Raw genomic sequence first — 27,740 nt, 5'->3', positions numbered from 1 at the left:
TTATCTTTGGAGGGCAAGCAAGCAAATTGGGAGCAGCCAGTTTCTCAAAGTTCCATATTCCGTTTTTAATTATTCCTTTACTAACACGCTTCTTTGATTAATGAGCAGGCTCCCTGCCGCAGGGACCCCGTTCTTGCTTACCCTTGGGCCCAACCTAGGTTGGCGTGTACGCACTCAGTGCGACGAAAAGAAGCAATGAATCAAAGAAACCCATCAACCAACGATGTCGGTTGGTGTCCTTTCTAGGCTTTGGTTTTGTTTCTAAGCCTTGCATCAAGTAAACCACAGCAGGGCTGCACTGTCTGCCTAGGTTAGGAACTTGCTATAACAGGATTTCTCAGTTTGAGTCTCGGGGCTTCTGATCCGCTAAAATGACATCAAAGTTTTACAGGTGCGCGCGCGGTTGGGCCTTCCGCTTTGCCTTGGATTTCAGAGGGGAGTCTGCCCGTTCGCCCCCAAGGAGCCACAGTTCCGCGCGCATCCCACGCCGCGTCTCTGCATCGCCGGAGGCTCCCGGAGCGCGCCGGCTCCGGAGGCTTCTCGGCGCCCCGCCCAGGGGACCTTCCCTACCCAGCCCCCTCGGATCGGGCCGACCCGACGCTGCTCTCCCACCCGTGGGGCGCGTCCCCGCGGCCCGCAGAGGCGAGGCGAGGCGAGGCGGTGCGGCGGCAGGCCGGGGGGCGAGCCGGGGACGCCGCCGCACCCCCGGAGCCCCGGCCCCCGGGCCTCCGCGGCCATCTTCGGCGCGGGCGGGCGCGTGGGAGGGAGGGAGGCGCGGCCTCGGGACTCGGGCCCGCCCCCGCCGCCCCGCCGCCCAGCCCGGCCCCGCCGAGCGCTCGCCCCGCCGCGCCCGGGTCCCGACTTCCCCTCCGGCCCGGCCCGCAGAGCCCGCGCGCCCCCCGGCCGGCCGCCGCTCGGCCCCGCCGCGTTCGCAGAGGCCGCCATGCGGCCCGCGCGCTGGCTCGCGCTGGGCAGCCTCCTCGCCCTGGCCGCTCTGCTGGAAGGCCGGCTGGTGGGCGAGGAGGAAGCCGGCTTCGGCGAATGTGACCGCTTCTTCTACGCCGGGACCCCGCCAGCGGGGCTGGCGGCCGAGGCCCACGTGAAGATCTGTCAGCGCTCCGCGGGCGCGGAGCGCTTCGCCACCCTGTACAGCAGCCGGGACCGCATCCCCGTGTACTCGGCGTTCCGCGCGGCGCGCCCCGCGGCTGGTGGCGCGGAGCCCCGCTGGCTGGTGGAGCCGCAGGTGAGCGAGCTGTGCCCGAGCCCGGGCGCGGGGCTGGCCCCCGAGGGCGCTTTGCAGCCGCGGCGAGGGCGAGCGCGCGGGCGGGGGCGCGGGCGGGGATGGGCGGCCCCGCGTCTTCGCGGCTAGGTCAGGAACCCCGGGTTTCCGAGCCTCGTCCCCGCACCCCACCCCCACCCCCACCCCTAAGCCACAGCAAGAGCCTGGCGATCCGCGAGCCTCCGGAGAAGCCGCGCCGCCGCCCTCGTCCACCCCGAGGCCCCCAGTGGGAAGTGGTTCTCCCCTACAGTTCGGGGTAGACATCTGCAGTGTCTCATTCATTTCCTGACCAGTGAGGAGCGTGAGACTGACCATTTCAGATCAGCCGAAAGCCTCGGCTGGGAGCTCCCAGGCCTTGGCGCAGGTCGTTGCCACAGTTCTTTGGGCCTGGGTAGGTGGGTGGGCATTTTCATGCCCATTTTGCAGAAGAGGAGATCAAGGCCCAGGGAGTGAAGAGACTTGTGGAAGTCTGCCCAGCCGGGAAGATGGGGCAGGTGTTCACTGCCCTTTCTACTATGGAAAAGCTTCTCTTTTGCAGAGGCCACCTGGGCCTAAAAACCCCTTGTGCACACGACATCGAGTACATTCGGTCTGAAGTTGCGTTGTGTTAGGACCATAAAGGCACATATTTGTAGAAATGCAATGGGAGAGTTACAAATCGTAGGGAAACTGTCCAACTATTGGGAAGGGCAGACAAGTTTTACCTGACTCTTCCTAGCTACGTTATCAGACCACGTGGAAATCATGTCCTGAGTGTTCTGTACTGTCGGGTGAGGGTGACCAAACACTGTAAAAGGTTCCCAGAGGCCCTGCTGAACTGCCTTAATGCATCCTGCCCCACGTCTGCCTAGCCATCCCCCTCCCTGCACACCCAGCCAGGCTCCCCTTTGGTCAGTTCTCACCGTCCTCCCACCTTGTCTCCTGCACCTGCCCCAGCTACCAAGACCACCACCCCCACCCCCCCCCCCCCCCAGCTGGGAGCAGAGCTACAGCTGGCCAAAACCACATGGGCGAACAGATTGGCTTTCAGGTGCTTCATTCAGAGCCCTGGGTTGTAATCCCTGCAATGCCATTCAGATATTTCTAGCTCTGAGAGCTTGGCCGGGTCTCACGCACTCTTGCACCTCAGTCTTCTTACGTTCCTCTCCGTGTCCATTCCATAGCCTATGATGTCAGGACCTATGAGATCAGGCATTGGAAAAAACCTTTCTAAGTTGTACACACCTAAGATATATATTGATCTAAACTTAGTTTGCCCTCAGCTGCACCCCCTCGAGCCCTCTGCATATACCCCAGATGATTATGCGTCACGATTGTGCTCCTGTCAAGAAACAGATGATCTAGTCCTTTCTCCTTAAGGGTCTCGTGGACAGCTTAAGGAGACCATATACATGGCGAGGAGAACACAGGGAGGCACGCTAAACAAATTTCAGTTCAATTCAGAGCACATTTAGTCATCAGTCACCTGCTGGGTGCCAGGCTCTTAGGGCACCAGGAGAACAGAGGATACCCCTTGAGCTCTAAGGTTTCCTAGTGTGCAGGTGAAGAATCAGCTGATGAGAGCTGGGCTGCGTGGGTTCGAGAATCAGCTCCTCTCAGCTAGCTGTAAACTTGGCCAGGTTATTTTAGAGCTAATGACGGGGTGGTGTTGAGGATTAAATGAGTTACTATATAAAGTTCCCTAAGAGATGCCTGGCATATAAGTACCAGCTGTTTTTAGGACATAAGCGAAACCGATAAAGGTAAACAAAATCCTACTAGATTTCACCTGTTTCCAGGGTGAAAGGGGAAAGCCTTAGGGTCAGGGTGACATTGGTGCTGTGCCTGGAAGGATGAGGCAGAGTTCAGAAGAGAGACAGGAGGAGGAACATCAAGAGTGAGAGTGGCGGCTTCAGGGGTTAGTGCGTGGGGAGGGGTTGGGATTACTAAACTAGTACAAGTACGCAGGTGCCAGTCTGCTCAAGTGTTCAGAATAAAGGGGAATAATGGAAGGGAGAGGTCGGTGTGAGGGAGTGATTAAGGAAGGTGTAGTGAGACAGAGCCATTTATGCAGTTACAGAAGGAGTCACAAAGGAGCAGGTTTTGTGGGCAGAACTGAGTCATCCAGGCGGTGGAGCCCCCGGGGCAGGAAATGAGGAAGGGGATGGGAGAGGATGGGGGAAATTGTTCCACATGGCATCTCGAAGCGTTGAGATGAACAGTGGTTTGGAAACAGTACAGGAGGCCGGAGGTCCCAGCGGGGGAGCTCAGAACGGTGGCAGTGGCTGATGTTTTCCTCTGCAAGATGGGCTTGGGTCCCCTTCCCACCCGGCCTCGGTGAAGTGGGCCAGGAGCCAGAGGGTATGAGGAAGCAGGGAAGGAAGGAGGGAGGGAGGAGGAGCTGCAGGCGGACTCGGGGCACACTGCGGCAGACCTGACTGCTGCCTGCTCCCGGAGGCCTGCCTCCCCGCCCGGGTCCTGGCTGCAGAACCATGCTCAGGGCTCGCTGTGGGCCTCTGGCTGCTTCAGAGCACTTGGTAATGCTGAGTTGCCCTGTGCCCACATCACCTTTTTATGAGGTCAGCTTTACCAAGAGCAGACTGGCAAGGGAGAGGCAGGAGGCCAAAGGAGCGCAGTGCTTGCCTTGGGTAATGAGTCAGTCAGGGCGGCCCTGGCCCCGCGGCTCCCAAAGCCCAATTCAGCACCTTTCATAGCTGTCCTGCAGTTTCCCATGGGAAAAACAAGCTCCTAACTTGAAGATCATAGAAACTTGGGCACTCTTGTGCTTAAAACCTTCAAGGTGTTGGCTGCCCTACACCTACAGGACAAAGTTCATTCTGCAGGATGCAGTTTTACAAGGCCGTCCGTGCCCTGGCTCCTGTCTCCTGTCTCCGGCTCCAGCCTTGTTCTCACTCCTCCCCACCCTCACATTCTATGTTCTAGTATTATCCGGCCGCCTGGCCTGCCTCTCATAAAACTGTACTGTCTGTACTTCTGCTTCTGTACTGTTTGTCACTTCTGCTCATTCCTTTTTTTTTAATTTTTAAATTTATTCATTTTTTTAATTTTTAAATTTATTCATTTTTGAGAGAGAGAGCGTACGTGAGCATGAGCAGGGGAGGGGCAGAGAGAGAGAGAGAGAGAGAGAGAGAATCCCACGCAGGGTCTGCCCTGAGCCTGACATGAGGCTCCAACTCATGAACCATGAGATCATGACCTGAGCTGAAATCGAGAGTCAGACGCTTAAGGGGAGCCTGGGTGGTTCAGTTGGTTAAGCGCCGACTACAGCTCAGTTTGTGCGTTCACAGCTCACAGTTTGTGCGTTCGAGCCCCGCGATGGGCTCTGTGCTGACAGTTCAGAGCCTGGAGCCTGCTTCGGATTCTGTGTCTCCCTCCCTCTCTGCCCCGACCCCACTCACACTCTGTCTCTCTCTCAAAAATAAATAAACATTAAAAAAAAAAAAAAAAAAAAGAGAGACGCTTAAATGACTGAGGCACCCAGGGACCCCATGCTCCTTTCCTGTGCCCAGAATCCTTTCTGTACTACCCCCATCTTGCCCCTCACTTCTTCCGCTCCTCCGTCCTTTAAGACTTCTCGGTGTCATCTCTTCCAGAAAGAATTGTCCACCTGATTGTGGTCCATTGCTCGGGGCTCCAATAATTTCTGTCTTTTTTGTACTTCCCACATTGTTTTAGAATTGCCTACTTATGTGTCTGTCTCAGTAGCCCTTGAGAAGTGAATGCTGCACCCTTATTCATCTTGCTTATGTTCCTAAGTGCCTGGGACACGGACAGTCTTAATAAGTGTTGAATAAAATAATTCACTGTTAGGCTCAATCAGGCAGCAGTCAGGGAGACGCTCTGCTTGAGCCTTCTTGGGGGGACATGTACGGCTTCAGAGGCTTGCCCCATAGCTGGCCAGCAGCCGCTAATACAAACATGTCCATAAGGAGAGCTGGAACCCTCTTCTAAGTCCACCCCGTTAGTTCTTGCTCTGGCCTTTGGAACGCAAATGATTTGGATCTCTTGTCTAGACAACAGCTCCTTGGTGTCGGATATAGGATCCCCATATCCGCCCACACTGGAAGAATTTAAATGGGATCTTCTGAGGCACAGAAGGAGAACTTTCAAAGGAAGCCGAGAAAACAGAGAGTTGTTGTAGGTTTTATGTGGAATGTGGTTTAAATTGAGAATGGGGGAAAAGGCAAAAAAGAGATGAGAAAATCCCATTAGCGTGATGACGATGGTTTGGAAGGCTTCCAGTCAAGACCCCAGAGACTTGAGAACTGGTTTCTGGTATGGTACCAGGAGCCTCACACCTTTTAGTCCCTCGATTCCTTGCCATTTAATGGAAGAAATTTTGGATAAGGTATCGGTGATGCCTTTCAAGCACATTGTCAATTCATGCTGGAGACCGACATTTAAGATCCTACCAGTTTTTAAACATGAATACTGAATGGATCTGGCTTTATATTCAGCTTACACTTTTTTAATCGTACAAAAATACTCTGATGTCATTGTCTTCGTTGGAGAGATGAAGGGAGGTTAATTGATGTGCCCAATGTCACACAGTTTGGATTTGAACTCATGACCCTTTGCTCTTAGTTCAATGCTCTTTCGGTATGTCGTGGAGATTCTTTGACCTCACAGTGAATCCACTGCGTTAATGGTCATGGGGCTTTCCTCCTCCTCTTTTATATGGGAACCTTTATTTCTACTCTATTTCTCTTTCCCAATGGTCGTAGGACCAGTGGGAGCACATATTTGGCCACATAAATGTTGCTTAGATGTCGGTGGCTCTGGAGTGAAGGGTATGTTCTGGTGAACTACACAAGCGTTTTCCTAAAGGGTCCGATAAGGTCATATTTCAAATCTTAGTAAATGTGAACAGTCATCACAACTTAGAATCTTGATTCAGTACTGGATCTTTCATTTCTAACAGCAAACAGGACAATTCCGATACCTACTTTCTAGTTAAGAGACTTGAATTCAGACCCCTGCTCTGCCACTTATAAGCGATGGGACCTTAAATTCTTCCAGTCCTGTTTTTCTGATCTGTACGTTAAAGGCAATGATAGTGTTTTTCATAGAGTGGTTGTGACAAATGCACAAGGTAACACACACAGACATGTAGCACGGTACCCAGAGTATGGTAAGGTCTTAGTAAATATTAGTATGTATACTTTATTAAGTTCTTACTCTAATGGGTGTTATTAATTGAAAAACTTCATTTGTGTAAGCCCTGTGCCCAACCTGAGGCTTGAACTCACAACCCTGAGATCGAATCACATGCTCTGCCAACTGAGCCCACCCCCTTTTTTTATTACTGTTTTTGAGAGAGGGAGAGTGCAAGCAGGGGAGGGGCAAAAGGAGGGGGGAGAGAGAGAGAGAGAGAGAGAAAGAAAGAGAGAGGAAGGAAGGGTGGAAGGATGGCTATCCCAAGCAGGCTCCGTGCCCAGTGCGGAGCCCGTCGTGGGGCTCAATCTCACGACTGTGAGATCATGACCTGAGCTGAAATTAAGTGTCAGATGCTTCACTGACAGCCACCCAGGTGCTCCTATTATGTTTTTAAGATTATTTTCTTAAGTAAGCTCTACACCCAGTGTGGGGCTTGAACCCACGCCTCTGAGATCCTCCCTGTCCTGAGTAACCAAGAGGTGTGTTGTCACAAAACAGTGAGCAATCGCATTGCAATCTATTGTGCTGAGCCCGGGTGAGAAGTCTGGGAAGCGCCTACTCAGAGGGATGCTTCCCAAGTCAGTCACTCGCGATGTCTTCCTTACCGGGGCGCAGATAGCAAAAGCCAGAGTCACACAAGCTACCTTGCCTTGCATTTTTTTCCTTTTCTGGGTTTTTCTTCATCTTTGAATTCAGTGTTCCCGTCTGATTTGTGGTCATCCTCAGGGGCAAGTTAAGGTACTTGCCCTACATTGGCGGAACATTTCAGGGATATTCTGTCCTCAAACAGCCCAGTGGACACCGTTCGTCAAGTGTTCACACTTAAATCTGAATAGGTCAGAAAGGAGCTATCATTTATTGATCCCTTACCGTGTACAAGCCGCTAGATGCAGAGCCTGGATTAGAGTTTATGGCTGTCGGATTCCCAAGCTCTTACTACTCTTTCCACTCTATTGTACCGTCTCCCAAATCCAGTGTTTGTATTTTCTCTCCAGATTCCAAATGGACTGACTGGGGCTGTTCCTTTACTGAATTCATCTAGGTCTCCGGATGCTTTGTGGCTTTGCTCCTAATGGACCATTCTGAAAATCCCTGTGTCAGCCTGTCAGTAGCTCAATTATTAGCTCCTGGTGATTCAATGGATCATTCCTTGACTAAGGATTGTATTCCTTGGGTTTCAAATATCTCTTCCTTTTAACTGTCAGTGAAACTTTTAAAGTACAAGTGAGAATATGAGAAAAGAAATCCTCCCATTTGCCAGTGGTTTTGCTTCCGGTGATCTGGCCGTGCTCTTGGAATCACTGTTAGTTCAAGAATGTTTTCCCCTTCAAGGTGTAGATCGTGTCTCCTGGGTGGCCACGTACCCTTTTGATTCTGTAGAACATGACATCTGATGGCAGCAATGATCTGCTGCCTGCTGATATATCTGGCCACTGAAAGGAAGGAAAAGTAAAAAAGAAACGACTCATGGGGCGAACCAAAAATAGAAGCGCCATTAGTATTCCAGCCATGCTTCTATTGACCCAGTGCCGGACAGAAGTGTGGCTCAATCAAAAGAGGTCAGGCTGAGGACATTCTATACTTTCAGTCAAAAGGAAAAATATGGTACATTTCATTTTGGAGAGTAAACAGATGGCGGACATAGTAGTTGAAAATATAAGTTAAATTACATGTTCCAGTTGACTTGTACCTTAATTTTAGGGATGATCGGTCTTGAGTTTTGATTGATTTTCAGTTGGCAGGAACACCTAATGCTTTAACAAAGCCCTGGGCCCTTTGTCACTTAATTCACTAAATCGACAAATATTTATTCGAGCATCTGGTATGTGTGAGGCACTGTTCTAGGCCCTGGGAATAGAGCAGTGAATCAAACAGACAAAAATACCGTCTCTCATGGAGCTTAATATCTACTGGAGAGCACAGGTGATTATAAAATAAATAAATAAAAGACAGGGCATGTTAAATAGTGAAAGGGCGAAGAAAAATAAAGCAAGGCGGGAGGATTTGACCTATCCGGGAAAAGGTGAAGTTTTTAAAGGGCTTTCAGGGGAGACATCGCTGTGGAGGTGACTTTGTATACACACCTGAAGGAAGTGACAAAGCCAGTCATGCGGGTATCTGGGGAAAGGATGTTCCAGGCAGAGAACAGTAAGTACAAAGGCCCTGAGGCAAGAGTGTTCCTCACGTTTGAGAAAGAGGCCAATGTGTCGAGAGAAGGAGAAATGAGGAGAGTAGCAGGAGATGAGGTCAGAGAGGTGGTGTGGGGGATGGCAGATCACTTCGGGCCTTCTGGGCTATTTGTACGAAACCTGCCCTTGGTTTCTTAGTGAGATGGGATGAGATGGGATACCATGGTGCCCACTTTGAGCGGACGATTTTGGACGTGCTCTGACTTACATTTTCATAGGGTCATTTTGGCTGCTGCATTGAGAACAGACCGTAAGGGTTCAAAGGCAGAGCAGAGAGACTAGCTAGGTGGTTTCAATAATCTGGCAAGAGATGGTGGTGGCTTGGACCACCGGGGCTGGCATTCTTTCTAGCTCAGAGTATATTTTAAAGGAAGAGCCAAGAGCAAGAGAAAGGGAGGAGTCACAGATAACCCCCAGGACTTTGGCCAGAACAACTGGAAGAATGGAGGTGCCTGTGAATAAGGTGAGGATACTAAGGGAGGAGCTGGTGTGTTAGATGTCCTAAGGGTGAGATGCCTTTGGGTGTTGAGCAGAGCTTCAGGTGGGGGCCTCTAACTCTGAGTACTTTATCACACAGGGCACTTTTCTAGGTGTGTTTTCACATGTAATCTCACTTAATCTGAGGATCCAAAGCAGGTGCTGCGCTAACAGCACAGAGCCCGATGCGGGGCTCAAACTCACGAATCTCGAGCTCACGACCTGAGCTTAACTGAGCTTAACGCTTAACTGACTGAGCCACCCAGGTGCCCCCCCCCCCAATCAGGATTTTATACAACAGAGCATGTTCCCAGCCCCACTGCCACGTGCCAATGAACATCAGTGCCCGCAGCCTCTAGGAGCACCCTTGTGCCTGCAGCCACGGCAGGTCCCAGGATCTGTAAGTGCCTCATTGGGCTGAGGGCGCTGTTGCCTCCTTTTGCAGTCTTGCTCCGTTCTAATCCATCCTGGGCATTCCTATGGCCGTTATGCAAGCAGACATTCTCTATAAGGTGATTCCTCAGTGGATCACCTAAAAACTCCTTCAAGCCACAAGGATCGTCCCGAGTCTGGGTGAGCGTGGCCAGGATAAGGGCGGGGTCTTGGGTCTTGTCGGGGCGTGGAGCTGTTGGCTGCTGGAGGTGGGCTGGGTGCCACGCATGAGCCTGACAGCCTGGCTCCTGACCAGGTGCCAGTTGCCTGAGGGAAAAGGTGCAAGCAAACTACACCCTCCAGAGCCCCACCTCTGGAACAGAGAGAGAGAACCCGCTCATCCATCCGTCGGTCCTAGCGAGTGCGAGAATCCCTCCGGTGCACCCAACCTGGCTCCACAGAGAAGGAAAGCCAGGCTGAGCCCAGCACGTTCTGAAACTGCATAGCCCAGTAATGTATTACACCCTGATTTGGGACCAGAAGAGGGACTTTGCTCCAACTCAGCACACCCCACCTCTTTAAAAGTACAGAAATTCCTTTTTTGCCTTCAGGACTGTTGGTAAACTGGAGTCCTTCCCCTGTGCAAGTTCTCACCTTTGCCCTTACGTCCTAGGTAACCTGGTTTTAACGCAGCTTGGCCAACGAGCCTTCCCGCTGTGTCTGGGCGATGGCAGCATTGGTTTCCGGAAGTCCCCTTGTCATAACAGTCGTAACTGAGGGAAGAAGCCAACCCATATCACATCAGCTTTTTGAGTGGATCGGCCAGGATGCATGATAGAACTGGACCATGTAAGGAAATGGCCACTGTTGACGTTTCTGAAAGACTGGGCATCCACTGTAGTCTCCAGATGCACGGAAGCTGGGGAAGGGAAAGCCGGGTTTGTGAACCATAGTACGCCTTTCCTTGTTCTGGAGCATCTCCACTGTATCTGGAGCCGTGGCACCCATGACGACAGAGGCCTCCTTCATGGCCAAGCGCACCGTTTGGTGTGGTTGGTGACCTTGCTCTTGCACCTCAGCCGGACAGACCTCGCTCCTGTGACCCCTGCCTTCTGCACTTTGGAGGCCCAAGTCTGCTCACCTTCCTCTAGGGCTCTGCAAAGCAGCTTCCCCATTGGTTAACCCTTTCTACCCACATCTCTGAATTTACTGCACTCAGAAGCCAGAGAAATACTCTCAGATCATTAATCCCATCGTGCCTCCAACAGCCTCAGCGGAAACTCTCCAAGGCCCCCCGTTTCTCCTCAGATAAAGATAAGGCCTTATCGTGGTCTCCGGAGTCCTGCACGCGTGGCTCCCGTTCCCCGCCCGGCCTTATCTGGTGTCACACACATTGCCAGGCCTTTGCTTCTAGCCACTTTGGCTTACTTCTGTGGGGTGTGGTGCTGCTGTTTTTTCACGCCCATCATAGGGCCTCCGTACCCGCTGTTTTGGTTTTGTTTTTCGTCTTCTGGGATATTCCCAAACAGATCAGCTGCCCAGAATACTCTCTAGCAGTACCAAACATACCTTTCTTTGCTAGCGTGTTACAGTTGCACAGTTATTTGTGGAACTAACTGAGCGCCACCCAGCTAGACTCTAAGGTCTGTGAGGGCAGGGTACAGGGATATTGTTGCTGTCAAATCCTCGCCCTCTAATGCAGGGACTGGCAAACCGTTGCTATAAATGGCCAAATAGTAAATACTTCAGGCTTTGTTTGCCGTGTAGTCTCTGATGCACCGATTCAGCTGGGCTGTTAGAGCACAGAGACAGGCACAGACAATACATACATGAACGAGCACGGCTGTGTTCCAAGGGAACTTTATTTATGAAAACTGGTGGTAGGCTGGATTTGGCTCACAGGCTGTAGTTTGCCAGCCCCATGGTCTAGCCCAATGCCAGCACTTGGGCGGTAATTAAGGAGTGTCGCTGAATGCTGAGCGCTTCGCGAATATGGATTGAACAGCAACAGTGAAATTCGAACGCTGGGCGGGTCGTCCTATTCCTATTATAGCCCGGCAGCCCGAGATACATCTCAGCTGTGTGTGGTGATGGCCCCTGTTTGTCATGTTAAGGGTTTTTAGGATTATAAACATAACATATGCTTATGGTAAAAATATTTTTCGAACATTCTAGAAGTATATAAGGAAAAGGGTCTCATTTCACGCAGATAACGAACTAATCTTTACAATTTGCGTGTGTGTGTGCTAACATTCCAGAGATTTCTGTTACACATAGAGACGCATGGAGGCACTCCTACTCTTTATTCTAGTCAACAAGGTTCAGGGCCCTTTTGGACTCTAGCACGCCCCTCAAACAACCATCATACCCATGGAGTGGGAGAGTGGAGGGGCTCTGGATGAGTGAATTTGCACATACACAAAAATAATTTATTGCATTTAGAAATAGAAGGCCTGGGGCCTCCACATGCAAAGTCTATTTCTTTCAAGTCGGTATCCAGGTAACTCACGGACAGCCTGAAATAATCTTACCTTCTTCTCCCTTCCTGTGCTCCTGAGCAGCGGTGATCCTTCTCCTCTTAGAGGAGACTTGCTGGCCTGCCCAAAGTCACAAGGCAAGGAGGTGACAGAGCTGACAGCTCTCCTCATGTCTAACCTGGTGTTCTGTCACTCAGCCGTGCTGCCGTGTCGTCTCACATCGAGAGGAACTCGAAGAAGAGCGATGTTCATAAAACCCAGGAGGAAAGGTCCAACACATGGAAATGATCTTGCCCGAGAGCAGATTTACTAGCCTCAAATCATATTTATTACACAGCGTTGAGAAGCACATGCTGTCTCTTTTGTGCTTTAAACACAAGGATAAGATTTAATAGTTTGAGGAGGGTTTAGGTTGGATGCAAATAAGCCATTTCCTGACAGCGAGAGTTATGACACCGTGGGGAAGGGTCCGAGGGCTGTGAAGTCCCTAGCGATCTTTAAAATGAAGGGTGGATTTTGCCAGTTGGCTTTGGAGAAACGCTATTTTTTATAGCTGTAATCTCTTTTTTTTCCTAAAATTTATTTTTTGGGGGGCGGGGGTGAAGGGCAGAGAGAGAGGGACACAGAGGATCTGAAGCAGATTCTGTGGTGACAGCAGAGAGTTCAATGTGGGGCTCGAACTCATGAACCTCAAGCCCATAACCTGGGCTGAAGATGGACGCCCATCTGAGCCCCTCTTATAGCTGTAATCTTGCGTGGAGACAGGCTTTGAGCCTTTCCTGGTTTTCTGAGGAGGGTGACTCTGAAATTGGTTGACAGTGGTGATATCTCAGCCTCAGTTCCATGCCTGAGTGGCTCACTGACCAGGCCCATTACTGTTGCTTTTGCTGCTCTCAGTATTAGGTACCATTCTGCTCCCCTGTTCTTGCCACAGGCCAGTGCTTGAGTGTTTCCTCTCTTCTTGTACGTAATAAATGTGGTCACAGCCAGTCAGACGGAGACAAGAGTTTATCACACATTTGTTCTCTGGCAGTGAGTTGGGGTTTAAGAGGTAGGCATGGAATTACAGGGGTTTTCGGTGATTGAAACAAGCCCACGCCGTTTCTTATCTGCTCATTCACTTACTCATTCCTGATCAGCGGGTCTAGAATTGTAGCACTGCAGAGTATGAGTAGTCAGGTACCCAGCTCCTGATTGACTCTTTGATTAGTGTTGTCATTCTCTTCCACGCCAAAACCATTTATTCAATTACCAGTACTAAGCCACGAACTAGGAATCTAAGACGTGGTCATGGAACAAGCCCCAGCCCCTTTCCGCAGATAACTTGTTACTTAAGGTAGGAAGGCAGATCGTGACCCCAGCTTAATTCTCTCCTAGTAGACTGTTAGCCCTGAAAGGGCAAAGACTGAGCGAGCATACAGAGTGGTTCAGAAAATGGGTCTTAGCGGGAGACAAAATTGGGCCGTGTCCCAGCTCTGTCATTTATCAGCTGTGTGACCTTGGAAATGTTACCGAATCTCAGGGAGTTCAAGTTCAGTCCCTGTCTGTGGCACAGGGCTAATTGTCCCAATTCCATGGGGGAGTGACGAAGATTCGGTGTGACAGTGTGTACAAAGGCCACTCTGCATCGTGTCCAAGCCCTCACTACATATACGTTAAGCATGTTGAATGAACAAGTCACCTTTGCTTCCCAGACCATGCCTGCCTTGGAGACAACCGGGATGAGGCTGACCATACTCCTAGGTTTGACCCAGTATTATTTCTGAAATGGCTTCCTGGCCTGTGATGGGAAAGTGAGAGGTCAGACTCCTAAGGTGGCCAAATGGGAGAGGAAGATAGGTCGGGCCAAACAGCAGATGCAATAAAACCAACAAAACTGGGGCTTTGTCAGTGTTGTACCCACCTTCGGTAAAAAGAAGGGTCCAAAGGTCAACTCTAAAGTCCTTTGTAATCCTGGATTTCTCTAATAAAATACGAGCTGGCCAAAAACAAAAACCAAAAATCCAACTCCTGCTCCAGTGCTACCTTTCTTATGACTGGTCTCAGCCTTTTCTGTGGCTCCTATGCTGTCCTCCATGTTACTTAGCCCATTGATGCATTCTTTCTTGAAGAATTTAGTAGAAGTTCCTTCTCTCTGGTCTGTGGGGTGCCCCCTCTGGTCTGTTCCGAGACTTCTGGAACCAGGACAGCCTTGTCTCTTTCCTTTGTTCCTGAGATTTAATCCAGGTGTCTGGGAAGTTCCATGTCTGTAAGGTTCTTGCCCCAATTCCCACAGGGGGCTTGCTGGGTTCTCCTGATGCTTCGGGCTAGTTGGTACATGAATCATAAACTTACCCAAGTTTATTCAGGTGAAGGGTAGGGCTGTTGTAACAGATGACTGGTAGATTCACAGACATAGCAACGGAGGTACACACAGGCCTCAAAGGAACCAGAGCTCAGAAACTTCTAGAAACCAAATGGTCCCACAGACTTTAGGGTCTTTATCCTACTCTCCTCTTTTAACTAGTTTTCCTGCTTTCCCATGGGTCAGCCTGACTACCAACTCTAAACTGCATGTAGCAGCCTTCATACTCTAATTGTTGTCTGTCTCTGAGTTTCTTGGATTATGTTGGATTAAAAACCTAAGAGAGCCATCTGATTGGTTGCTGGCCAGATTGGCCATCCCTTGGTTGTGACTGGCAAGGGGGTGGGGAGGGGGAGGTCACGTGGTCAGAAATGCTGTTTTTAAAGATAGTATCTGAAATACTCAGTTAATTTAGAAACAGAAGTTGACTGTGGCATGTTGACGAGGGCTGATATACCTGGTGGTTGCGGGAGCCTGGTTTGGGCGGCCATATTAGATTACTCGAGGGACCTTCACTACTCAACAGAACTGGTTCTGTGTACCAACTGTGTGTGTAATTCATGCCACAGAGGCCCTGAGGTGGAATTGATCCTCCCAGGACTGGGTGAGCTGTGATCTTGGGAAAGCACTCACAGAGGCTGTCTCAACCCAGGGTCCTGGCAGGAAACAGATGGAACTCTCAAAGTAGTTTAACCGACAGAATTGAATGAAGAAACGATTTACAGAGAACTAAGGGAGTCAGCAAGACAGGGTAAAGCGCCTGGGGCCTAGCCATTGCAGGGACCTGTTACCATCCCAAGCCCGTGGGGTCAGGCAAGAGCCTGGTGAGAGCCATGACTGCCCAGAAACTCAGCCAGAGCCACAGCTGCCGCAGCCAGGTGCAGGGGGAGCCAAGGAATAAATACTCTGGTCTCTCTCTTCCCACCCTTCCGTTGGCTGCTCCAGGCAGAAGCCAGAGGGCATGAGAGCTCAGATGATGTGAGCCAGCCTCCTGGGGCACAGAGCAGGGCAGAGAGGAGTAGAGAAAGGATCTGGGAGGCCAAAAGACACCCCCAGCATGGGGGCTGTGGGGCTGGGGCTGGGCCTGAACGCCCAGGAGGAGTTCAAGCAGCAGAGAGGAGTGGTGAGGCACCCCCACCACTGAAGTCATGGGTGCCCATACAGGGGGAAGCAGGGAAACACGTTACATCCATATAACTGATGTTGTTGGGAACAGATTGGCCTGTTTTGGCTGAATGAAAGGGAAGATTTGAGAGAAGAGATTGGAGGGGTTGGGGAGGCCTTCTGAATATACCTGTTTGCCATTTAACCAGGCAATATAGGATACTATTGAAGATGTTAGAATAGTGAGATCTGCTCAAAAGAGTATAAGTAGCAAAAAAGGACTTCTTATTCTGTGGATGGATAAGGTAGGAAATCCATGTTTACACAGTTTGATGATCAGAATATTCACTGCTCCAACAGGTGGAGGATTTAAATGGCCCTATAATACTTTATTCTCTCCCTTGGTATTGTCATCACAGCTCTTGCAATTTGTGAATAGTACTCTCACAAATCGCAAGGATCATGTGGATCTTTTTTTATTTTAATTTTTTTTAATGTTTTATTTATTTTTGAGAACAAGAGAGACAGAGCACGAGCGGGGGGAGGGGCAGAGAGAGAGGGAGACACAGAAACCCAAGCAGGCTCCAGACTCTGAGCTGTCAGCACAGAGCCTGACATGGGGCTCGAACTCACAGACTGTGAGATCATGACCTGAGAGGAAGTGGGCCGCTTAACCGACTGAGCCACCCAGGCGCCCCTTATGTGAATCTTTAAGCCCAGCTAGGCACTACCCAAGGGTGACTTAAACATTTGTTTTTTGGTGTGGGGTTCATGGACCCCCTGCATCAGCATCACCTGGGGTCGTGGTTAAAAATGCACTTCTGAACCCCACTCCAGCCCTGCTGAATATACCTCTGGTGTGAAACACAAGAATCTGCATTTTTAACAGGGACCAAGGTGCTTCTAACACAAACTAAATTCTGAAAACTACTGATTTAAGGAGACAGCACTCATTTCTTGTAGTGGCTATCTGGGCAGGAGTGAATGCCACCAGGGACCCATATGATGAATGAGAATCTGATAAAGATCTAGCCCAGCGGGTTCTCAATTTAGAATCATCTGGAGAACTTTAAAAACATCCTAGAAGCCCAGCCCTCTTGCTACTCCGGAATTCTCATTTAATTGGTCTGGGGCGAGGCCTGGACATATTTTATGTAAAACTTCCAGGTGATTCTGACAGGCAGCCAGACCCAAGAACCTCTAATCTTGTTTGAACTCGGAAGGTGGAAAAAGTTAGAAATGGAAGAAATGTCTCAACTTAACAGACTTTTTGGAATTCCGTACCCCACGGTCAAGTGCTAAGAATAATTGCTCTGGAAAAGAAAGCAGAGAACAGAGTGGAAAACAGGCTGCAGTGAGTAATGAGGAAGGAAACCAAAGAAGACCAGGGATGATGTAACCTGAGAAGGTACTGCAGTTCTGGAAAGGTCTTAAAGGACTCGGGCACTTCTGTAGACTCCCAGCAGGAGTTTGAAAGTTGGAGTTGGGCATGAGAAGGAGCAGCCAGAGGAGTCCCACGGGAGCTTGTCTGTCCCTGAGGCCACCCATGGGCCTCCCCTCAGGCATCCTTTGCTGGCCTAGCCGTGTATTGCCAGTTTAGGGTTGGTGCATTTTTTAATCCCCCCGTTTCTTTCCATTTTTTTAAATTTTCAAGAAAAGGTTGAAATGGAAGTGGGACATCCTTTGATTCTTTCTTTTCCATCATCTTCTGACTCGGGGGGAGAGAACCCTTCACGCAGCTTATCTTTCTACCTCCACACCCCGGACACGGGCTGAACACCTACTGTGTGCACAGCACCAGGAGAGCTGGAAGGCCTGCTCCTCCCCAGGCAGGAAGGTGTGTGAGCGGCCCTGGGGGCCCAGAGGAAGGGTGATTCACAGGGAGGAAGGCGGAGGGCACCCCAAGGCCTGCCTGAGTGCAAAAGGGCTGGTCAGGAAATGAAAAGCCCTGTGTTTCTCTTTCAAAAGAAAAAAAAAAAAAAAAAAGAAAAAAGAAAAAAATCCTAGTAGGTCTTCTAAAGCTGTTTCTGTTCCCAAGGGGATAGAGAATATTTTGGATGCCAAATAGGGAGGATTTTTTTTTTTTTTTTCTTCTTAAATGGGTGGGCCGGAACTGTTTATTCCCTTCCTGAGAGCTGAAAGGTCTTACGGTTTGTCCTTCCTCAAACGCCCCTCTTTTGCTATGGAGGCTTCACCAGCCTCCTGCTACTTTTCTGAAAGGCAGCTCTTTCCTCGAGCTGCATATTTTCCATGGCAAGTACATTGTCTCAGACTTCACCCAAGGCCTCAGATCTAGTTCATTCTGATGTGCGTGACTGTGCAGAGGCCCTGTTTGCGCATCCAGCTCCAGGTCTGATAAGATCATCCGATGTCACCGCTGTCAGCTGCACTCATGTTCCTTGTAAGGAGGGGGCCCTCTTACCCACTTCGTGGTGGGCAGCGGGATGATAGCATCTTTTTAATGTCCCTGTGTGTGTGTGTGTATGTGTGTGTGTATCATAGTTCAGCGCAGAAGCAAAATCGGAATACCAGCTGTTCTGCTCATTCAATCACTTAGTCTTGTTGAAAATAAAACAGCTCCCAAAAGAACAGCCTGTTTGTCCCCACAGAGTAGGTAGGCGCTCACGGGGGGTCTCTCCTGATCACAGGATCTTATCTGAATCAGCCCAGCCGAGAGCTTATCTAGCCTCAGGCTAAGATTCTCCAGGGGGAGGAAACACCACCCCTTTCCGAATCATCACAAAGTTCCAGAACCGTTTTGATGATCCTTCTAGATGACCACCTTTTCCATGCGGCGGATCGTGGAGCAGAACCAGAGGACGAGCTGACCTCTCTGGAGCCTCTCTTTCTCATCTGCAAATTGTAAGAGATGATGTGCATCAGAAGATTGTTGCAGAGGTCAAATGAGGTCACTCTTGCAACAACTGTCAGTCACTCCCCGATGACAAAGGGCCGCTGTGCTGGCTGCAGGAGCACAGAGGTGATCGGGCACTGTCTCGGACCCTTCAGTATAGTGGGATGGACAGATGAAGAAACACAGTTTCAGTGCCTGCCAGCTGTCCCCCAATTTGTCTCTGCTTGCCTAAATCGACCATCCACTTGTGTCCCGTCCCCCTCAGCCACACCTGGCTGCCACTCCCCAGCCTCCCCGGTCCACATCCCCTGAGCCCGTCTTGCTCGTCACCTGCGCTCGCACCCACTCAAGTCTCTCCATCAGCAGTGCCAGTGGCTGCCACCTGCCACCCTCCGTCCCTGCCCACCTGGACTCTGAGGTGCTTCAATTCTGTTTGCAGTGCCAAGGCTGCCCCACTTCAGTCCCACCAGTTCTTTCTCTGCACCTGTCCCTGACCTGTGGGTCACGGCTGTGCACAAAACAGTACAAAAACTGTAACTCTGGCCTAAGCACAGCTGGTCTGTCCCCATCCTGGTTGGCTTCCATGGAGCCTTCCCTTCTTTCCAGCGTCTTTCCTGCCCTCTCTCATGAATTCCCTGGCACGGTGACCACCAGAGGCTGGCAGACCTTCCCTGCCCTCCTGACGCTCTGCCTCCATGTCCCCACTTACGGCAGAGAACTGACCCATACCAATTCCCCGTGTCCTCTCCCCTTCCCGCCATGTTCTCAGGAGAGGTCCCTTCACCCCCGGCTGACTCTTCTCCATGTGCTCCCAGTACCATTCCCTTTGCTGTCCCATCCCCCTGTGGCATTGGTGTCCTCACCACCAGAATACTAATAAGCAACACCCACCAAGAACCTAAAATACGCAGAGTCTCCATTATGCTTTATGCAGATGAAGTACAAGAGATGGTCCTGGGGGCACCTGGGCTACTCAGTTGATTGAGCATCCGACTCAGGTCATGATATAATGGTTCGTGGGATGGAGCCCCGCATCAGGCTCTGTGCTGATGGCGTGGAGTCTGCTTGAGATTCTCTCTCTCCCTCTCCCTCGGTCCCTCCCCTAGTTTCTCTCTCCCTCTCTCTCAAAATAAATAAACTTGAAGAGAGATGATGCCAGTGTTCGTGCGCCTTACAGTCTGTAAAAATATATGAAACAAATGCCCAAGAGCCTGTTCTCCTGCATATGCAGACACCACCCCCTCCCCAATCCCAGTATCTTCTTCTGTTGGATCCATTGTGTGTGCTCTTTAAAACTAATCTTGGTGACTAGTGATGAGCTTCTCCCACATTCCCATCCTCCTCACCTGGGCATTCCAGCCCTCTTGCAAAGCCTCCGTGCCGCTGTGCTTCTGGGACATTCCGGGACCCTGTGCACACTCTCAGGGCTGCAGCCACTCTCTTGCCCCATGGCACAGCCCCCTGACTGGTCTTGGAGGTCTTGACCGGGACCCTCACTGACTTCCTGTCTTCTGGCCCTGTGGGACCCTGTGTCTCGTCAAAACCCTTGTGCAGGCTTGCTGCTGGGAAGGGGGTTAAGGGAACTCCCCCGTACCTGCCAGGCCTCTGAACTGTTGCAGAGAAGGTGCTTGTGAACTTGGTATGATTGCAACCTTAGAGGAGTTGAGAAGAGAGAGCAAGAGGAAGGGGGAAGGATGGGGGCAGAGTATGGCTGCCGAGCCTCCATGTTTGTGTTCTCCTCTGCGGACCGTTGTCACTGTCGACAAATAGCTCTTCTTCCCCACTCAGTGACAGACTCCCCTGTGGCAAATCTGTACCAGGTGACTCATGTCCCTGATGTTTGCATGGACCTCGCAGCCCAGAAACCCTCAGGGACTGGGCTCTGCTCAGTGACACTGTGCCCCTGAGATAGATGCCTTTGAGCCCCCAAGTGCTCCCTTGCACAGAGACCTGAGCAGCCCCACCCTCCCAATGCCCCTTTCCCTCGGTGGTGTGTGGGGGCCGGAAGACCATCTTTGCTTATCTCTGTGACCTGCTCCTCAGCAAAGGGCCTGCTCGTCCCCTGCCTTTACCTGAAGCTTCTCAAACAAGTGGTCTGCAGTCCGCTCTTGCTCTGTCCAGTCACCTCCCCCACCTGTCTTCCTTTCCCAGTCCTCTGTGGACATCGCCCTTTGAAGTCTCACTAAGGATTCTGGAATCATCGAAGGCCTTGATTTTCGTCCCCATCCTTCCATTTCCCCTCTGGCAGGTGCCACACTGTTGATCTTCTGTAGCCAAAGCTTTCTCCTTCCTTGACTCTTGATGTGACACTAGATGACTGATTCTCCTGCGGGTCCATCTGTGTTTCCCAGTTGTCTCTTGTCCTCTGCCTGTCCTCCAGCATGGCCGCCCTGTGGCTCTCCTGTTCCCTTCCTTACCCAGAGGCATGGACTGCTGCTGGCGCGGAGCTGGGGTTTTGGAGTCTGAGAAGCTGAGTGTAAGCCTTGGCCCTGCCACTTACATATTGGATGACCTTTACCTGCTGCTTAACTTTTCGTGTTCCTGTGAGTAAAACGAAGATGATAACACCTAGCTGGGAGGGTTATGTGAGGAGTCAACGCAGCAGCTCAGTGCTTTCCAAAGTGTAGTCATTGGCAAACCTGCTTTACAATTTTGGCCACATCCGAGGTAATGGGGGATCCTATCAGGATTAAAAAAGATGCTTCGTACTGGGCCCCTGGGTGGCTCAGTGGGTTGAGCGTCCCACTTCGGCTCAGGTCATGATCTCACAGTTCGTGAGTTCGAGTCCCACGTCAGGCTCTGTGCTGACAGCTCGGAGCCTGGAGCCTGCTTTGCATTCTGTCTCTCTCTCTCTCTCTCTCTCTCTCTCTCTCTGTTCTTTCCCTGCTCACACACTGTCTCTCTCTCAAAAATAAATAAGGATTTTTAAAAAAATTTAAAAGATGCTTTGTATGGAGCTTTCCATGGTGCCTGGTATGCAGTGAGCATTCACTAGGTGGTAGTGATAATTATCCTGTGATGAGTTATCTGTATATCAGACCATTTATAATCTGCTTCCTGCCACCGTTTCCAATCATCCTTTCATTTTTCCTTAGTCAGAATCCGATTTTCGCCGGCTGCTGGTCTCTGCCCCGACGCCTTGGTGTAGAAGTCTCGTTAAGCCTTGCTGACCTTTCTGTTTCTCTGAATTTATCCAAGTCTTGCACATCCTCCTAATACCACCTCAGCTTCTGCCTTCTTCAGGAAGAAGTCATCGTTGACTGCATTCATTGTGCCCTTCTTTCCTTTCAAATTGGTTTGCTCTTTTTCTTCATAGCATGTATTCGGCATTTAACATAAACCGCACTGCACTGTTTTTCTCTTGGTTTCCTATTTCACTTTGCACCTATGTCTTGTTTTCCTAAGTAGATGGTGAATTTCTTAATGTGAAGGTCTGTTTCGAGGCAAATAAGGCAGTGATCAAGGACACCAGCCATGAGGCTGGACTTTCTGCATTCACATGGTAATGCCACCACTCACGGTGTGGCCTTGAGTAAGCTTCTTAATTTTGATGTGCCTCAGTTTCTTCATCTGTCAAAAGGTGATCATGGTACCTAGTTTTTTTGTAAGTTTAAATGAGTGAATACTTAGCATAGCCACTCACTGATGTAATACATGTAAAGTTCTTTGAATTGTGCCATGTAGGGCTCATTAAGTGTTGATGGCCGTGGTGGTGGTTTTTGTTACCAGTCCTAATGCTTCCTTCTATAGTACTGGTCCCACATAATATACGCTTAATAAATATTACTGAATGGATGAATATTTCCCCTCCAGTGCTCCTCTGCAATTTTCTATCAGTCTATTTTTCTTACATGCATGTAAGAAGAAAATTGAAACTCTCCTGTCATTTAATTCCAACACACACACACACGCACACACACACACACACACACACACACACACACACACAAATCCCATGGGTTTTAAGAGCTTTTACTGTCTGGCATAAAGGCCAACTCATTGAGAGAAACAATTGTTTTTTTCCTTTCACTAAATTTGAAAAAGGAATTTATTATAAGATTATTTATGGGGCAGGATGCTGGTGGAGGGGGAGAGTTCATTTTTCTAAAACCTCTTAACATGTGATCAGGAAAAAAATTTTCCACTAAACACAGGAACTATATCAAATGACGTGGGTGGCCCAGGGGGACCAGGTCAGCTGGGAGGTGGATTACAGAGAGAGCTTTGTACCTGCTCCTCCATCCACAGGTTCCACTGGGAAACCAAAGAGTAAGATGAAGTGGTGCATGCAAAAGGACAAGTGTCACCCAGAAATGTAATCTGAAATCACCTCTTACATCATAGGCGTATTTTTGTCTTCAGCGAGCAGTGTTGTCAGAAATTTACAATCATGGCAATAACCAGATCATTAAACTATGTCTGCAGAGAGTGTGGAAAAATACATCTGCCCTTTGCATGACAGCGCGTCAAAGAATATATTAGACTTTCTCAATCAAATACTCTTACTATTTCTAGTACGGTTTTCCATACCTGAGTTAGGTATTTTAATTCCATACACACTGACATTCCTTCAGAAAGTGGAGCCTCCCAAGACATACTTGATTGTTCTGCAGAGTTAAGCAAGCATAGAGTTGCTGGGAAGCCGTTTTGCTGCCTTTACTCGATAGAGTTTCAGATGATGCTGTAACAGATGACATTAAAACACTCGTCACCTTGGGATCAGAAGAGTTTTGTCATAGGTTAAAACAATGGTTTTAAGACAAGACATAGGAATCATAATGGGGATTTCTGTCAGTGGAGGTCAGCTAGCAGACTATCATAAGACCCTGGGATTTAATGTTTTATAAACGGTATGGTAAAGTGACTTCATAATGTAATACCCAATGTGTGTGTGGGGGGGGGGGGGGACGCGCGTGCGCAAGCGTGTGTGTGAGAAGGTGTTATCACAGAGCAGTTCTACCCAGGTGGAGTGTACGCAGGACAGAAAACAGGAAACAGTCTAGTTAGAAGCCACTTTGAAACACCAGTGTCATGGGATATTAGGATGAAGTGTGTGCGCACCAGAGGACCAAGCGCTCCCGAACCCCAGCGCGAGGAGGGTTCGTGCCGTAGGGACTCCAGAGCCTTGGCGGAAGGGTTCGAGCGCACCGTCGCCGCTGTGAACAGCACGCATCTCAGTCCTTGCTCTCTTCTTTCAGATTGACGATCCCGCCAGCAACCTGGAGGAGGGGACTGATGAGACTGATGCCATCGCCTCCGTGAACAACCTGGGGAGCAAGCAGGCCCTGAGTGCAGATTACGTGGATTCTGATTACCAAAGAGGACAGCTGTTCCCGTTCTCCCTTGGCAGTGATTTCCACGTGGCCACGTTCGCTCTCACAAATGCAGCTCCGATGACCCCGTCCTTCCGGGAGCGGTGGTACATGAATCTCAACAGCCTAATGGACCGCGCCCTGGGCCCTCAGTGTGGCGGTGGGGAAGACCTGTATATCCTCACGGGCGCTGTGCCCTCAGACCGCAGAGTTCATGGCAAAGTGACCGTCCCTGCGTTTGTTTGGCTGGCAGCCTGTTGTGCCGTCCCTGGCAGCGGCTGGGCCATGGGCTTTGTCAAGCACACCCGGGACGGTGACGTCATAGAGGACGTGATGGTGAAAGAATTGGAGAAACTGCTTCCGTTTAACCCTCAGCTGTTCCGGGACAACTGCGGCGAAACCGAGCAAGACACGGAGAGAATGAAAAAAATCCTGGAAGTGGTTAACCAGGTCCAGGACGAAGAGCGAGCGGTGCGATCGGAAGAGGGCGCTAGTGCCCGCTCTAGCGCAAAGAGCGAGAGATCTGCTCTGCTGCCCCCAGAGGCCTCTGAGGAGAGGAGTAGCTTTTGGGGCAAGTTGATGGGCCTGCTCGTGACCCCCGTCATCAAGCTTTTCCAGTTACTTTATTATCTTGCAGTGGGGATCCTGAAGAACATTATGTGCCTCCTGTGGTTTGTTACCAAGCAAGTGATTAATGGCATAGAAAGTTGCCTTTACCGCCTGGGTTCGGCCACCATCTCCTACTTCTTGGCCATTGGGGAAGAGCTGGCCAGCATTCCCTGGAAGGTACTCAAAGTCATGGTCAAAATCATCAGGGCCGTTCTGCGGATCCTTTGTTGCCTGCTCAAGGCCGTTTGCCGCGTTCTGGGCATTCCCGTCCGAGTCCTTGTGGATGTGGCCACTTTCCCTGTGCACACCATAGGCGCAGTTCCGATTGTGTGCAGGGACATTGCAGTGGGCCTCGGTGGCACTATCTCTTTGCTCTTTGATGCCGCTTTTGGTACTATGGGTGGCCTGTTTCAGGTTTTTTTTAGTATCTGCAAGAGGATTGGCTATAAGGTTACTTTTGACAATTCTGGGGAGTTCTAGAACTCAAAAAAAAAAACAGTCATGTCCAGTTACGGTGAATTTGTTTTTTTTTTTTTTTAAAGTTGAGAAAGCTGGAATATTTTGTCTTTGCAATGGGTTTCTGTTCACTGTCAATTACCACTCTATTTTGAGCGTTGGTAGGGGTATTTGCATGTTTTTGCAAAGGAAGATGGTATAATTTAGACTTGACCTAAGGGAAAGGTTGAGGCTGGGATTATGTGTAGGACATCTGTGTGGTGTGGGCAGACTTCCAAAGCATTAGAATCTTTATTCACTCTGCTATGGGTGGACCACTTGAGATTCTCTGGTGTTCATTTGTGATAACTAAGAATTACAGAGGAGGGAAGAATTAGAAGGCAACTTGAATCCAAAGAGTTTTGAAGCAAAGGAGAAAGGAATCTTGTTTCTGTTCTTTGAGACTTGAGGGCAAACCGCTAGAGATGATGTGGAGTGATTTCGTTTTCATTTGCTTCTCTTTCTCTCCAACTCGGCTGACCTCGGGAATGTGCAGACATGGTCCCCTGCTGAAATCACTTTTTTAGGGATAAAAAGAATTTGCTCTATCCCTTAGCTTTCCATGGCTTCCAAGGACCCGTAAGGTTGTGTTTGTTTTTTTTTTTTTCTTCCAAAGATGAATTTTGCTGCATTTTTCTTTTAGGTAACGATAAGCGTGTTATGTTAAATGTGGCATAACAGAGTTTGAATGTAAGGGCAAAATTTTTTCGCCCTTTGAACAGTGTAGTACAGTCCTCTCAGGTGTAAAGAAGAGAATGCAAGGGTCGGAGCCCTGCTCTGAGTAGGTGCCGCAGGTCTGAGAACATCCTTAGCCAAGCTTGGATTAACTTGGTGTAGATTAAATTTCTGGCTGACAAGAATGGGCCCAAAGACTGACATGTTAAGCTAATATGAAAATCTGCATTCCTTAATATTCTAGATCAGGCTTTGTTATATATCAGGCAAGTACCCCATTACCATAAAGCGCTCAGACCTGTCCTTAAATGATTGTTTTGGTTTAAGTGTATATAAAAGAGCCACAAAAGAAAAACTATTCTAGCTATAATTCCATATCCGTATATATCTAAGTTTATATACATATAAACTTGAATAAGAATCACTATGTCTTAGGAAATAATTTTTTAGTGTGTTTGAGGCTAGAAAAGTCTCCCATTAATGCAAGTTTGGTTTGAGAGCTAATCCCTATTTTTTTTTTTTTTTAATCAAGCACTTGTCATTTTAAATCATGCCCTGAAAGAGAAAGCAGTATCTTCCAAACTTTGCTCTGCCTTCCACAGCTGAGCTGGAATCATCTGGATTTTTCTGAACGTTCTAAAGAGTTGCCGTGAGGTAGAAAGAGGCCTAGTGTAAAATGCTGATCTTGGCAGTGCAGAGTACCATTCATCTGAAAGTTAGTTGCAAACACCTGGGATCCAGAAAGGCAACAAGGAGAGAATAATGGGCTAGCTATCTGCAGCTGGTCAGTAGACAAGAAATGTGAGTGTAGTGACTTACATTTTGCCGAAAAATAATTGAATTGCACCCAGTAGAAGCGTAGCTCTCCTGACCAGTTGGCGGTACAATGTTGGGGATTACGAACACCGGACTAGTCCATGATAGGGGGATATGCGCTAGATTTATCCAAGAATCTTGAGCAGTAGTTTACCAACATTTCTGTTTGTGAATGTGAACATCTGTAGTTGGGCTTCCCTTCATTTCAGCGGCGTGGAGGTGCACGCCTTGGTAGTAAGGGGTGAGGGTTTGCCTTGGTACTAAGGGGTCAAGAATCCTGCTGGCAGAAGGGAAGGGAATCTACGAAGTAGCAAGAGAGATGGTCTGGCCAAACCCCGAACTGATGAAGAAACCCAGGCACAGGGAGGGGCCAGGTTTGCCTTAGTTTCTTTGCTAGCTGATGAGAGACCAGGAGCCAAGGTCTTTTGTACCTGTCCTGCCACACCTGGGGTGTCAGATAATGTGTGCGTGTGTGTTACTACTCAGCTGCCTCCTTGGACCATTGGCAGGGCTTTCTCCGTCATCCATCAAACAGAGCCTAGGCCCTGGCTCATCAACGGGATTCAGCCTATGTGATGAAATGATTAGCCGTCCATGCACAGCCTCATGCTTACTGCCTCCCGCAGAATCTGTATTCCCTCACAGTATATATTTGCATACCGACAAGGCCCAAAGGGGGCATCTGTGGCAGCTTGAGCCTCTTGGCACCATGCAAGAAACAGGGCATCCAAACTGCTTCTTAAGAGCCATTTGGAAATGGCTTCTTTCTCATCTGTAGTTGTTTAGTGTCTTATTTATTTATTCTTGTGTGGCCTTTTGTGAAATCTGGGAATGAATAATAAAGCAAAATATATCCTTAAGGTTAGGTGGCCGAGACCCTCCACTCTGGACCGCGAGGGTTGGCTGTGCCTCTCGTTTACCGGAGCTGGCTCTAGCAAGTGGTTGGACTGCTGACCTTGCCAACCAAGCTACTTTGGGCTTTGAGATGAGAATTTGAGGTGTGAATCCGGATCGATGAACCCTGTCTCTGGCTTGAAGACTTTTCTGTGGCTCTGTTATGTTCTCAGGCCCACGAGAGGTCAGCCAACTCTTCCTCATTATGGAGCTAATTTTCTAGTCTGTGGATCAGCCACGCCTTTGGACACTCCTGTTTTCCATTGTGCCTTTTGAGTGTTGGCTTCTCACTCACCATCAGCACTTCCACCTCAATGCAGACTAGCGAGTTGGGAGAAGGAACTAGAATGAAGCACTCGCCATTCAGTCAGCCGTTCATCTGTCAAACATGCATTTTTGAACATCGAGGTTGCAGAGTTGTAGAGATCAGCGATACACGGATCCCATCTTGGAGGAGTTCAGGAATCTAGTGGAGGAGAATACACGGTACAATGGATAACCTGTAACATATCATGGCTGGTGCTGCAGGGAACGTGCCCCCTGGAGCACAGGAAGAAAGCCCACAAAACCATGGAAATTAGGGAAGCCTTTCTGGAGGGTGTGACAAAAAGCCAATTGGACATTTTCAAGCTATGTACAATGCTGTGCACCTTGCAATGCTCAATAAAGTAATTACTGACAACTCA

At 49.6% G+C, this 27,740-nt stretch overlaps 1 protein-coding gene and 1 long non-coding RNA gene across 3 annotated transcripts; one reads left to right on the top strand and one right to left on the bottom strand.

The window, feature by feature from the left end:
- Positions 1 to 895: 895 nt before the first annotated feature.
- ENDOD1 (endonuclease domain containing 1) lies at positions 896 to 27,740 on the top strand. 2 transcript variants are annotated; one of them, XM_042905097.1, is made up of 3 exons: positions 896 to 1,243; positions 23,452 to 24,351; positions 25,877 to 27,740. In XM_042905097.1, the coding sequence occupies exons 1-3, from the start codon at positions 944 to 946 to the stop codon at positions 25,889 to 25,891; spliced, it is 1,215 nt and encodes a 404-aa protein (XP_042761031.1). In that variant the 5' UTR covers positions 896 to 943; the 3' UTR covers positions 25,892 to 27,740. The 2 variants fall into 2 exon arrangements, with proteins under 2 accessions (XP_042761031.1, XP_042761030.1); XM_042905096.1 differs by having other exon boundaries at positions 23,452 to 27,740.
- LOC122199766 lies at positions 17,935 to 23,657 on the bottom strand. The gene is made up of 3 exons (XR_006193619.1): positions 23,569 to 23,657; positions 22,784 to 22,934; positions 17,935 to 18,252 (listed from the first exon to the last, which is right to left on the bottom strand). It is a non-coding gene; the product is annotated as an uncharacterized LOC122199766 (long non-coding RNA).

The sequence above is a fragment of the Panthera leo genome, chromosome D1 (assembly GCF_018350215.1).
Source record: "Panthera leo isolate Ple1 chromosome D1, P.leo_Ple1_pat1.1, whole genome shotgun sequence".
Taxonomy (NCBI): Eukaryota; Metazoa; Chordata; class Mammalia; order Carnivora; family Felidae; genus Panthera; species Panthera leo.
Note: the sequence above shows the minus strand (reverse complement) of the source record. Positions and strands in the feature narration are given on the sequence as shown.